A 13,790-nucleotide genomic window follows, 5' to 3' on the forward strand; every position below is an offset into this window, starting at 1 on the left:
GTAAATTATGTATTAATTCTTTAAATACTAGCCATTGCTTCTCTACCATTATACCTTTTAATGTAATTTCCCAATCTACCTCAGCCAACTCTCCCTTCATACGTAGTTTGCTTTGTTTAGATTTAGGACCCTAGTTTCGGATTTAACTAAATCACTTTCAAACTCAATATAAAATTCTATCATATTATGGTCACTCTCCCTAAAGGCCCCTTTACTACAAGGTTATTAATTAACCCTTTCTCGTTGCACAATACTAGATCTAAAATAGCCTGATCCCTAGTTGGTTCCTCAACATACTGATCTAGAAAACTATCTTGCATACATTCCATGAATTCATCCTCCACACTATTACTGCAAATTTGGTTTGCCCAGTCTATATGTAAATTAAAGACCCCATGATTACTGTATTACCCTTGTTACATGCGCCTCTAATTTCCTGATTTATACTCTGCCCTACATTACAACTACTGTTTGGGGGGCCTATAAACAACTCCCACCAATGTTTTCTGCCCCTTGCTGTTTCTTAGCTCCACCCAAACTGATTCTACTTCTTGATTTTCGGAGCTAAGATCCTTTCTCTCGACTGTCTTTATCCCATTCCTTTATTATCAGGGCTACCCCTCCTTCTTTTCCATTTTGCCTATCCCTTCTAAAAGTTAAGTATCCTGGAATATTTAGTTCCCAACCTTGGCCACTTTGCAACCACGTCTCTGTTATAGCTATTAGATCAAACCTATTCATTTCTAACTGCGCTATTAATTCATCTATTTTGTTGCGAATGCTTCGTGCTTTCACATATAAGAAGGAGGGTTTTAAATTTTTGAGGCATTGGAACCAGTTTTGTGGTAGGTGTGACCTATACAAAAGGGACGGTCTACACCTGTGCAGAGATGGAACTGATGTTCTCGGGGTAATTTTTGATAAAGCAGTTCGGGAGCATTTAAACTAGTATGGCAGGGGGCTAGAAACCTATGTAGTGAAATAGAGGAAAGTGAAAGGCAGACAGAAATAAATGGTAAAAGGGTGAGGAACAAAAAACAAAGGGCCAAACTAATTCATAAAAAATGTGAGCATAAAAAAAGCCTGAGGGTTTTATACCTTAATGCGAGAAGCATCAGGAACAAGGTAGATGAATTAGCTGTGGAAATAGAGGTTAATAATTATGATCTAATTGGGATTACGGAAACATGGTTGCAGGGTGAGCAGGGCTGGGAGCTTAACATACAGGGGTATTCAGTATTTAGGAAGGATCGACAAAAAAGAAAGGGAGGAGGGGTAGCATTGCTAGTAAAAGAGGGGATAAATGCAATTGAAAGGAAGGATATTAACTCAGTTAATACAGAATCTATATGGGTGGAGCTAAGAAATAGCGAGGGGCGAAAAACATTAATAGGAGTGGTATATAGGCCTCCAAATAGTAAAATAGAGGTTAGGGAGGGCATCACGAGGGAAATTAGAGAAGCGTGCAATAAGAGCACAGCTGTCATCATAGGTGACTTTAACTTACATATAGATTGGACTAGCCTAATCAGTAAAAATAATGAGGAGGAGGAATTCCTTGAGTGTTTAAGGGATGGTTATCTGGATCAATATGTCGAGGAACCAACTCGGGAACAGGCTATATTGGACTGGGTACTGTGCAATGAGAAGGGACTAATCAGTAATCTTGTTGTACGGGGACCCTTGGGTCAGAGCGATCATAACATGATCGATTTCTCACTCGAAATGGAGAGCGAAGAAATTGACTCAGAGACTAAGGTCCTGAATTTAAACAAGGGGAATTATGATGCCATGAGACGGGAACTGAGTAGGTCTGATTGGACAACGTTCCTGAGAGGACTGGAGGTAGATAAACAATGGCAAACATTTAAAGATAGAATGACAAAATTGCAAAAATTGTTTATACCAATCTGGCATAAAAGGAAATCTAAAAAGGTGACTCAACCGTGGATAACAGGGGAAATTAGAGACAGCATAAAATCCAAAGATAGGGCGTATAAAATAGCCAAAAAAAGCGCCAGAGCGGAAGATTGGGAACAGTTTAAGATAGAGCAAAGGAGGGCAAAGGGCATGATCAAGAGGGGCAAAATAGCTTACGAAAACAAGCTGGCGGAAAATATAAAAACTAACTCCAAAAGCTTTTATAAATATATCAAAAGGAAAAGACTGGTGAAAACCAAAGTTGGTCCATTGCAGTCAGATACGGGGGAATATATAATGGGAAATAAGGAAATGGCAGATCAACTAAATGCATACTTTGGGTCAGTCTTTACGAAGGAAGACACAAAAAACCTCCCTGGGATATCGGGAAAAATAGGGACATTGGCAAAGGAGGAACTGACGCAAATCAATATCTCTAAGGATATGGTGTTAAGGAAGCTAAAGGGATTGAAGGTGGACAAATCCCCAGGGCCTGATAACATGCATCCTAGGGTACTGAAGGAGGTGGCCCTAGAGATAGCGGATGCACTAAGGATGATTTTTCAGAATTCATTAGACTCGGGAACAGTGCCGATGGATTGGAGGGTAGCTAACGTTACCCCACTATTCAAAAAGGGGGGTAGGGAAAAAGCAGGTAATTACAGACCTGTAAGCCTTACATCAGTTGTGGGCAAAATGCTGGAGTCCATCATTAAGGATGAAATAGCGGAGCACTTAGCAAATGGGGACAGGATAGGACAGAGTCAACATGGATTTACAAAGGGTAAATCGTGCTTGACTAATCTATTGGAATTTTTTGAGGGAGTAACTGGTAGAATAGATGGGGGAGAGCCAGTAGATGTGGTGTACCTGGACTTCCAAAAGGCCTTCGATAAGGTCCCACATAAAAGATTAGCATGGAAAATTGAGGCTCATGGGATAAAGGGGAAAGTTTTGGCGTGGATAGGGAACTGGCTGTCAGATAGAAAACAGAGAGTTGGAATAAACGGCTCATTTTCTGAATGGCAGGCAGTAACAAGTGGGGTACCACAGGGATCTGTCCTGGGCCCCCAGCTGTTCACAATTTACATTAATGACCTGGATCAGGGAGTCGGATGCAGCATTTCCAAATTTGCAGACGACACTAAACTAGGAGGTGGGGTGGGCTCAGAGGAAGAGACCAGGAAGCTCCAGAGCGATTTGGACAGACTGGGCGATTGGGCGGATAAATGGCAGATGCACTATAATGTGGACAAGTGCGAAGTTATCCACCTTGGGTGCAGGAACGGGAGGGCAAATTATTATTTAAATGGCAATAGATTGGGAGAGGGGGAAGTACAGAGAGACCTGGGTGTTCTTGTACACCAGTCACTGAAGGCGAGCATGCAGGTGCAACAGGCGGTCAAGAAGGCAAACGGTATGCTGGCCTTCATAGCAAAAGGGTTAGAATACAGGAACAGGGATACCTTGCTGCAGCTGTACAGGGCACTGGTGAGACCACACCTCGAGTACTGTGTACAGTTTTGGTCGCCTCATCTGAGGAAGGATGTTCTTGCCATGGAGGGGGTGCAGCGGCGATTCACCAGGCTGATACCAGGAATGGCGGGAATGACCTATGAGGAGAGACTATGTAGTTTAGGGATGTACACACTGGAGTTTAGAAGATTGAGAGGGGACCTCATAGAAGTGTATAAAATTCTGACAGGTCTAGACAGACTGGATGCAGAAGGAATGTTTCCCTTGGCGGGTGAGAACAGAACTAGAGGACATAATTTAAGGATAAGGGCTAAACCATTTAGGACAGAGATGAGGGGGAATTTCTTCACTCAGAGAGTGGTGAACCTGTGGAACTCATTGCCACAGAGGGCAGTGTACGCCAGCTCATTAAATATATTTAAGAGGGAATTAGATATATTTCTACGGGCAAAAGGGGTTAAGGGTTACGGAGAGAAGGCGGGGACGGGATACTGAATTAAAGGATCAGCCATGATCTCATTAAATGGCGGAGCAGGCACGAAGGGCCGAATGGCCTACTCCTGCTCCTATCTTCTATGTATCTATGTATATAGTGCCTTTAGCTTTAACTTATTTCTATTTTTCCCTGATGTCACCTTAGTCACCGATGCCTTATTACCTTTGTTACTCTCTCCGTCCCTTCCTGACCCACTCTGCTTATTTTTACCCAAAACTCTGCTCTAGAGCCTTGACATTTCTCTCGCTGCTTTTAAATTGACTCTTTCCTGAATCCTCCCACCCCCCTTCATTAGTTTAAAACCCTGTCTACTGCCCTCGTTATTCGGATCACCAGGACACTGGTTCCAGCCTGGTTTAAGTGGAGCCCGTCCTAACGGAACAGCTCCCTCTTTCCCCAGTACTGGTGTCAGTTCCCCATGAACTGAAACCCCAGCCTCCCACACCACTCTTTGAGCCACGCATTTAAACCTCTAATCTATTTGACCCTATGCCAATTTGCGTGTGGCTCAGGTAACAATCCAGAGATTATTACCTTTGAGGTTCTGCTTTTTAATTTGGATCCGAACTCCTCAAACTCCCTCAGCAGAACCTCATTCCTAGTTCTACCTATGTCACCATGAGGAGATGCCTTTAACCCTGGCACCAGGCAGGCAACACAACCTTCGGAACTCTCGGTCGCAGCTGCAGAGAGCAGCCCTCTGACTATACTGCCCCCTACCACAATTACATTCCCTTTCACTCCCACCACTTGAATGGCCTCCTGCACCATGGTGCCATGGTCAGCCTGCTCATCCATCCTGCAGGCTTTTCCCTTATCCACACAGGCAGCAAGAACCTCATACCTGTTGGACAAGGGCAAAGGCTGAGGCTCCTCCAGCACTGCACCTGGGGTCCCCTTACCTGCCTGAGTTGCAGTCACACCCTCCTGTCCCTGACCACTAACCAGACCTGTACCACTACCTAACCCAAGGGGTGTGACTGCCTCCTGGATCAAAGTGTCCAGGTAACTCTCCCCATCCCTGATGCCCCGCAATGTCTGCACCTCAGACTCCAGCTCAACAACTCTGAGCTGAAGTTCCTCAAGATGCAGGCACTTACTGCAAATGTGGATGTCCGGGATCACAATGCCCTCCACAAACTCCCACCTGCACTGCCATCCCTATAGGACCTTGTTTTATTTAATTAAATTTGTAATTAGGTAACTTAGTTTACAGTGTAGTTTCTTGACTAGATCTAGATTAAGTTAAGGGTACTGAACTTAAATATCTACCCATAACACAAAGCACTACAAGTAATGTAGGCAAAAAGCAACAACTCCTTCCCTCTCTTCTCCAAATTCCCACTCTTTCCAAATTCCCAAATAAAACACTCAGTTTAAGTCCAGGATGTGACGAGTGGTGTCCCACAGGGATCTGTGTTGGGGCCTCAACTATTCACTGTATTTATTAACGACTTAGATGATGGGATAGAGAGCCACAAATACAAAGTTTGCCCATGAGATAAAGATGTCGGCATTGTAGGCAGTGTAGATGAAAGCATAAAATTACAAAGAGATATTAAGAGATTAAGTGAATGGGCAAAACTGTGACAAATGGATTTCAGTGTAGGCAACTGTGAGGTCATCCACTTTGGACTTAAAAGGATAGATCAGAGAACTTTCTAAATGGTGAAAAGCTAGAAACAGTGGAGGTCCAAAGAGACTTAGGGGTCCAGGTACATAGATCATTAAAATGTCATGAACAGGTACAGAAAATAATCAAAAAGGCTAATGGAATGCTGGCCTTTATATCTCGAGGATTTGAATACAAGGGGGTAGAAGTTATGCTGCAGCTGTACAAAGCCCTGGTTAGCCCACACCTGGAGCACTGTGAGCAGTTCTGGGCACCGCACCTTAGGAAGGATAGATTGGCCATGGAGGGAGTGCAGCGTAGGTTTACCAGAATGATACCCGGACTCCAAGGGTTAAATTACGAGGAGAGATTACACAAACTAGGGTTGTATTCCCTAGAATTTAGAAGGTTAAGGGGTGATCTGATCAAAGTTTTCAAGATATTAAGGGGAACAGAGAGTGTAGATAGAGAGAAACTATTTCTGCTTGTTGGGGATTCTAGGACGAGGGGGCAGAGTCTAAAAATTAGAGCCAGACCTTTCAGGAATTAAATTAGGAAACACTTCTACACACAAAGGAAGGTAGAAATTTGGAACTCTCTTCCACACACAGCTATTGAGGCTAGATCAAATATTAATTTTAAATCTGAGATTGATAGCTTTTTGTTAACCGAAGGTATTAAGGGATGTGAGCCAAAGGTGTTTTTTTGGAGATAGGTCACTAATCAGCCATGATCTCACTGAATGGCAGAACAGGCTCGAGGGGCTCAATGGCCTCCTCCTGTTCCTATGTACTAACTGATGTTTTTATAATTAATATTTTTATTTCACAATCATCATCAAATTCAGCTGTTTTACAAACAAATGCATCTGGTGAGTGCATCTGGGCATGAAATAGCAATGTAAGGGTAGAAATTAACTCATTTATTCTAAATGATATGATGGCGTTAACCATTCATGTGCTAATATCACAGATAGTAATTTCTACCCTATTGTTTCTCCAAACTGGACATGCATCATAACATCAAGTGTTCAAGTCATACTTGTTTATAAATCGTTTCCCTTTTTACAATTCTTGTGCTAAAAACCTTGGGGCAAAAATTTGGTCGCGCCCCCTTTGGGCTTTTAGTGCCCTGAAAAAGTTAGCGTCCCCGTTCCCGAAACTCATTGGTAGCGCCCCAAGAGGGAGGCGGGGCACTACTGTAAGCGCTCCCCCTCCCTCTTGGGGCGCTACGAGTGAATATTGTGGTTCTACGTACTGCAGGCCTTCCTCCCCTTATTAATGGAGAGGGGCCTAGTGCAGCGCGACCGGGGCCCAGCTGGGCCACCAGGGATCGGAGTGCCGGCAAAAGAGCCCGGCATTCAAGAGGAGTGCCAGTCTGACGGATCGCACCCCGTGGGGGGACGGCAGAGGGGCCGGGGACAGCAGAGGGGCCGGGGACAGCAGAGGGGGCCGGGGACGGCAGAGGGGGCCGGGGACAGCAGAGGGGGCAGGTGCTGGCAGGAGGCCAGCAAAAAAATAGCCACCCGGCACCTCCCCTTTAATCATCGCCGCCCCGGCACAGCACCCCGCTTCTTAGGGCACTAACGGGAGGCGCAAAGCAACTGAATTTTGCCCCACCTGACTCTCATATTGATGTACAAATCTACTCCGCTGCATGTAGAGGAAATAAATATGTGCGTGCGTCCAGCAGATTTTACAGCACAGACCTATGTGAATTAATGAATGATGAGACCTTGAAAAATGCGCGTAAAATTGTCTTGTCCAATAAATCATTTTTTTAAATAATTACTACAGTTATAATTGTCTCATTAAACTCAGAGTTAAATTATGATAAAGGTTTTCAGTTAATTGGTTGAATGGAGACCTAGGTGAGTCAAATTCATTGTCATTTTTATTTCTTAAATAATCATTATATCTTTTTTATGCAAATAGGAAAATGTCTTCAAACTCGAAACATCCCACTTTGAGAATGGGCGGGGGAAAAGCCCCTACGATCCGAGGCTGCTGACCACTTCGATCTTAATTGGTGAGTAAGCTCGAGGTTTGTGAGGAATGAACAGATTCCACCAGCTCGGGGTTTGTGAGGAGTGAACAGATTCCACCAGCTCAGGGTTTGAGAGGAATGAGCAGGTTCCACCAGCTCGAGGTTTGTGAGGAATGAACAGATTCCACCAGCTCAGGGTTTGAGAGGAATGAGCAGGTTCCACCAGCTCGAGGTTTGTGAGGAATGAACAGGTTCCACCAGCTCGGGGTTTGTGAGGAATGAACAGATTCCACCAGCTCGGGGTTTGTGAGGAATGAACAGGTTCCACCAGCTCGGGGTTTGTGAGGAATGAACAGGTTCTACCAGCTCGGGGTTTGTGAGGAATGAACAGGTTCCACCAGCTCGGGGTTTGTGAGGAATGAACAGGTTCCACCAGCTCGGGGTTTGTGAGGAATGAACAGGTTCCACCAGCTCGGGGTTTGTGAGGAATGAACAGGTTCCACCAGCTCGGGGTTTGTGAGGAGTGAACAGGTTCCACCAGCTCGGGGTTTGTGAGGAATGAACAGGTTCCACCAGCTCGAGGTTTGTGAGGAATGAACAGATTCCACCAGCTCGGGGTTTGTGAGGAATGAACAGATTCCACCAGCTCGGGGTTTGTGAGGAATGAACAGATTCCACCATTGGAACGCTGGTGTTCCACCGACCCATTGGTACTGCATTGGGAGATTATATATCATCATTATGTGCGTGGGTTCACTCACACAATGTATCTGGAAATCAGAACATCTAAATAATATTGTTGGAAACCATATGAGTTCTGCTCTGTCCCGCAATCCCAACAAACCTCATGCCTTTCACGTTCTCCCAAATAACCTACACCAGTTTCTCATATAAGGTTTGTGTCATATAATCAGCGGGTCGAGCAGCTGTTTCATACCGTGTGCTCCAATTATGTGTGACTTTTGCTTTTCAATATAAAACAAATATATAAAGACGAGAAACATGCCAACAATTAGAATGTCAGCCTGTGAGTAGCCACTGGATTGAGCTCTGACAGTGAAGGGCTTGGTCCCTGAGCTGTTTGGAGTTGGTTCGATTCAAGCGTATAGTAACTGGAAGGCCAGGTCCAGGGGAATACAGTGATGTCTACAAGCTATAATGCAGTGACATGTCCATTGAGGTTTAGAGCAAAGAAAGGATTGGTTTTCCATGGTTGCTGCTCCATGCTTGACTTCCCAGCTTTCCTTAGCTGAGTGAGGTGAGTAATTACAGATAGGCTGGTCTGTTGCTGATTAAACTATCGGGCCTGAGTGGGTTTCTAAGTGCCCTCGATCCTGTGTATTGTACAAGCCCAGCATACAACAGTAACGGTTATATTGTGAGAGAGATCTCTTCCAGGATGTGTTGTGTGAATGCATCCATGATGGTTGCAAAATCTGACACACATCAAGTTTAATACTTTAGATATTTATAACATTTCTGTTAGAGGTTTGCAATAATATACAAACTTATTCCAACCTTATTTTCAAGCTTTCTGTTCTCTGATTTTATTCCTGAAACTGTGTGACCAGGAGAGCAGGAAGATCTGATTATTGTGTTTCTGTAAGCAGGTTGAGACAGAATTAGACTCTTCTCAGATACTTCATCAAAACTTGACACAAAGACTCAAATGTGTAGGTCATTCAAAATCAGAGTTTAAAATGCAGGGGTCACGAAGGGATGAAAGTCAGACACACTGAATTAAGTCAATATGCTTAAATCTCATATTGATAACATCAGTTGAGTTTAATTAAAAGATTAACACTGTTCTTTAGTAAGTTCAATTTACTTATGTCCCAATATGATGACTTTAAAGAGAAAGCTGTTTTATCAATGGTGAAATTACATTTAATTCAGGCATCCTGAAAAGCTGATTTTGAAAGAGAATCTGCAATCATCAGAGTGAGGTATCCCTTTCCTAATCTAAATATCCTCATTCAGGGCAAGCACTTAATAAATACTCTGGGAAAAATATTACCAAATGTGTTAACATTCCATTTATCAACCCAGCTTTTGTAATAGAATATTCATTAATACTTTAACTTTATCATTGTGCTATTATATATCTTGCATAGATGGAGAGGAATCCAACTCTGTAAATTATAGAGAAGTAGCAAATAAAATCAAACAATTGGTTTTGCATTTGTTGGCTGGCTGTCTGTCTGGCCAGGATTGGTGCCAAGGTGGGCATTGTTCCCACCCGTCTCGTCCCGCCCCGACCCCGGGCTTAGGCTGGTTGTAACAGGCTCCTGCTGCTATTTCTGTTCTCTCCGAGTCGCCCGCTTCAGGTGGGGAGGGAGAAATTGCTACAACACTTACCTTAGGGGAGCGTGCCTGGTGATTGCGGTCCAGGCAGAACATTTTCTTAGTGTAATAGTTTTTAAATTATTGCTGGTTTACTGCAGTTGCTTCTTCTGCGATTGTTTCAGCTCTTCAAATTTTAAATGACATTTTGCTGCCTTAGCAACATTGGATGGCAGTAATGCGCCTGCATTGTTGACGATCCAGCATTGCTTGGCATTAATGACAGCTTGATGACGCATTTACATTAACATTAACATTTACACCTGTCCAAACGAGGTGAGCTTACTCAGCACCTGCAGTCAGTACCAGAGGGAAATGCTGGAAGTGCTAGCGGAGGCTGGGCCGATAGTGGATCGGCTCTGGCCATCTTTCCCACACTCGCCCGTCCAATGGTTACCCGAAAACTGGCGTATAAAACATGTCCTGAAGTACATCATTAAAGAAAAGCCCTGTTGCTAACACAGATATTAGATTAGTCAGGTATAAGCAGAAGGAATGTACAGAAACAGCTCTTTAAACTGATTTAACAACAGAAAATGCTGGAAATACTCAGCAGGCCAGGCAGCATCCGTGGAGAGAGAAACAGAGTTAACGTTTCAGGTCAATGACCCTTCCGTTAACTCGGTTTCTCTCTCCATGGATGCTGCCTGGCCTGCTGAATATTTCCAGCATTTTCTGTTGTTATTTCAGATTTCCAGCATCCGCAGTATTTTGCAATTGTCTTTAAACTGATTGTTTAGTTTTGGTTCGATCAAAATTACTTCCATTAGATTGGTTTGCTGATAGCATTTTTAAAATTTTTTAATTCTATACTTTTTCCTATGTCTACATATTAAAAGTCTTACCGTCCTTATTTTTATGATAATCTGCCATACTCATTTCTTTCATTACCAAAAGAAAATGTCACATTCCCAATGTTGAGTAAAGTTCTCTGGTCAGGTGAAGTTAAGCGCTGTATTATGCGGGTACAGTAGAGCAGTGGGTGTGTCCCGGGTCGAATAATCCACAGAACGGCAGTTCAACTCCCACCGTGGCAGTTTGAGAATTCGAATTTAGTTGTTTTTAAAAATCTGGAAATCGAAAGCTGTTTCCAGTAAAAGTGACCATCAAACTATCAAATTGTCGTAAAAACCCAACTGGATCACCAGTGTGCTGCCGACCTTACCCGGTCTGGCCTATCTGTGACTCCAGGTCCAAAGCAATGTCGGCGACTCTTAACTGCCCTCGGAAATGGCCGAGCGAGACACTGGTACCCATGGCAACTGGGGATGGGCAATACATACCAGCCTTGCCAGCGACACCCACACCCCAGAATTAATTTTAAAAAGGAACTGCTCCACCATGAAAATATCTAATACCATTGCACACAGCTCATCTTGTGCTTTTTGAGTTAAGATCTATCACTACTACAATAGAAATAATCTCTTGAAAATAGGATGTCATTTTCTTGCAAGTTCAGTCCTCCACATCTTCATTAAATAGCCTAAATGTTGCTCCCAGATATACAGGAAATGCGTGTTAGCGAAATCTCCATCATGAATCTGGATCTGGGCAGGCCTTGCTCTCTCTGAGGTGTTGCATTGCTCTCCTGGTCACTTTGGAAACACCCGTTGATATTCTCCAGAGTTTGGATTATTGTTCCAGTAGAAATCGATAAATCCTGAGCCAGCAGCAAGCAACTCTAGTCAGTACTGTAAAGCAAGTAGACAGAGAGGGAGAGAAAGCAAGAGGGAGAGGGACAGAGAGCAAGAGAGAGAAAAGAGAGCGAGACAGAGAGCGCGAGACAGAGAGAGCGCGAGACAGAGCGAGCGCGAGACAGAGCGAGTGCGAGACAGAGCGAGAGCGCGAGACAGAGCGAGCGCGAGACAGAGCGAGCGCGAGACAGAGCGAGCGCGAGACAGAGCGAGCGCGAGAGACAATTGCGTTAGTGGGTCATTAAAGTGTAATTTTACCTCCAATAAGAAATGGTGGTAAAGGTGGGAAACTGTCCAGGAAAGAAAATGAAAATCAAAACCAAGAGGGAGAGAAATAAATACATCCTAATCACAAAGAGAAAGACAAGAAAGATACAAAGAACAAAGGAAAGCAAACCTATATTCCTCTCTACCTCTCTTTCCTCCTTTAAGACGCTCCTTAAAACCTACCTCTTTGACCAAGCCTTTGCTCACCTGCCCCAGCATCTCCTTATAACATCTCGGTGTCACATTTTGTCCTGTGAGGCGCCTCGGGATGTTTTACTACATTAATGGTGCTATATAAATGCAAGTTGTTGTTGTTGTTTATGATGGGTTATTTTTTAACGCAGGCACTAATCTGGTTAACACGTGTGTTTAAAGAGCACACAGACGAACTTGTCCTGGTCGGCAATACATCGCTAATTGCCAAAGGTGAAGGAGCGTCTGTTCCCGAGCAATTACATTTCTCACCTGGTTGAATACAACAAAAGCACCAGAAGTGAATTGATCTGACTGTCACACGGGGGAATGTGCGGATCTTGGCTCACGCACACAAATGTGAGCAGCTATTTGGACAATTGAGAATGGATCGCCCGCCATGATCCTGCCCAAATTTAGGCTGAGTGGTGGCAGAAAAGGGGAGAAAATTGGTCACTAAGCTCATCACCACCTCACCACCCTGACCTCAGTTTCTCCCTCCTCCACCCCCTCCGTCTGCCTCTGCTGCTTCTTCTCCGCCCACCGCGAGCAAATGCCAGTGGGAGGGGGTGAAATTGGTCTTGTGTTAGCACAAAATGGGCAATAGCGAATCAGCAGCCCGTTTTCCGCTCCGCCCATTTTGAGTTCAGTGGAAAAAGTAATTGGGCAAAAGGATGGCCGATTTGATTTCACCCGCTTTGCGCTATTGCCACATCTCCCCCCCCCCCCCCCCACCCCCACACTCCCCGGTTTCCTGGCCTACTGTCCTTCCATCCACCCCTGTTTCGGCTGAGGCCGTCAATGGGAGATACATCGAAGTGTTTGCGCTGCAGGATCATCCTGTCGGCCACTAACAGGCTCCTATCGTTGGCGAGAATCACGTTGGAAACCGACCATGATTACCCCATAGCCCCGAAGCCAGTGAACAGGGCCGAGCTCATGGCAGGACCGGGCCAATGGGCAGAAATCCCAAGCTGACCCTGTAGGGGCAAGAACAGGGAAATCTTGTCTGATTTAAGTAGAGTGATTTGTGGTCTGGCCAATGAAACTTTCCTGCTGAGAGTGTAGTGCAATTTTATCCAGATACAGATTCCAGTTTACTCCAAATAGTGACTTATAAGGACTGGTAGTGCAGAAAGGAACTGCATCTGATTGATTCAAAAAGAACTGAAATATTCCAGATATAAATAACAGTATAGAGCAATATTTTATTCTAAGTTAAAATATTATTTGATGCTGATAAATTAAATTTTTTAAACTGCAAAATAAGTTTACTTAAAATACTATTTAAATTATAAAAACAAAATAATCTTGGTCAGCCTGGGACTTCAATGGATAGTGTGAAACATAAGTTATGCGTTAAAAACTCTGAGCTGTTCCATTTGGGTCTTTGGATGAACAATCAGTGCATTAACAGATGGAAGCAGGGAGTGGGCAAGTTATTGTAGAAGTGGTCCTACCGTGATGAAAATTGTCTTTAAGACAATTTGCGAGGTTCATTGCTTTAGCATTGAGTAGATATAACTGGTACATGATGACATCAATGCTCAGTGTTTAAGTTGCAATACAGGCAGTATTACATATTTTTGCACTAAAATCAATAAGGAAATAGCGAAGCTGGACATTTGCTCCTTCATTAACGTAAATTGTTGTTTCTGTCACACCATAGCTGATCCTTCCAAATTCACCGATGACATATTCGGATGGATTTTATGAATTTGAGCTCCAGCCATGAATACCAGGAGCACAAATCAGGATCTTGGGAGTGGAGTCCAGTAGGCTGTAATGGGCAAGAGATCCTCCA

General features: G+C 43.9%; 1 protein-coding gene across 9 annotated transcripts in view; it reads left to right on the plus strand.

The window, feature by feature from the left end:
- Nucleotides 1-13,790, plus strand: part of LOC147105921 (semaphorin-3A-like) — a 553,051-nt gene that overhangs the window by 447,007 nt on the left and 92,254 nt on the right. For all 9 annotated transcript variants that reach the window (XM_086010848.1, XM_086010849.1, XM_086010841.1 and 6 more), the window contains one exon: nucleotides 7,439-7,532. In XM_086010848.1, the coding sequence (XP_085866974.1) occupies nucleotides 7,439-7,532 (94 nt within the window). The remainder of the gene's footprint in view (nucleotides 1-7,438; nucleotides 7,533-13,790) is intronic.

This window comes from Somniosus microcephalus, chromosome 17, assembly GCF_052327205.1.
Source record: "Somniosus microcephalus isolate GS21.2 chromosome 17, FLI_Smic_1.0, whole genome shotgun sequence".
Classification (NCBI taxonomy): Eukaryota; Metazoa; Chordata; class Chondrichthyes; order Squaliformes; family Somniosidae; genus Somniosus; species Somniosus microcephalus.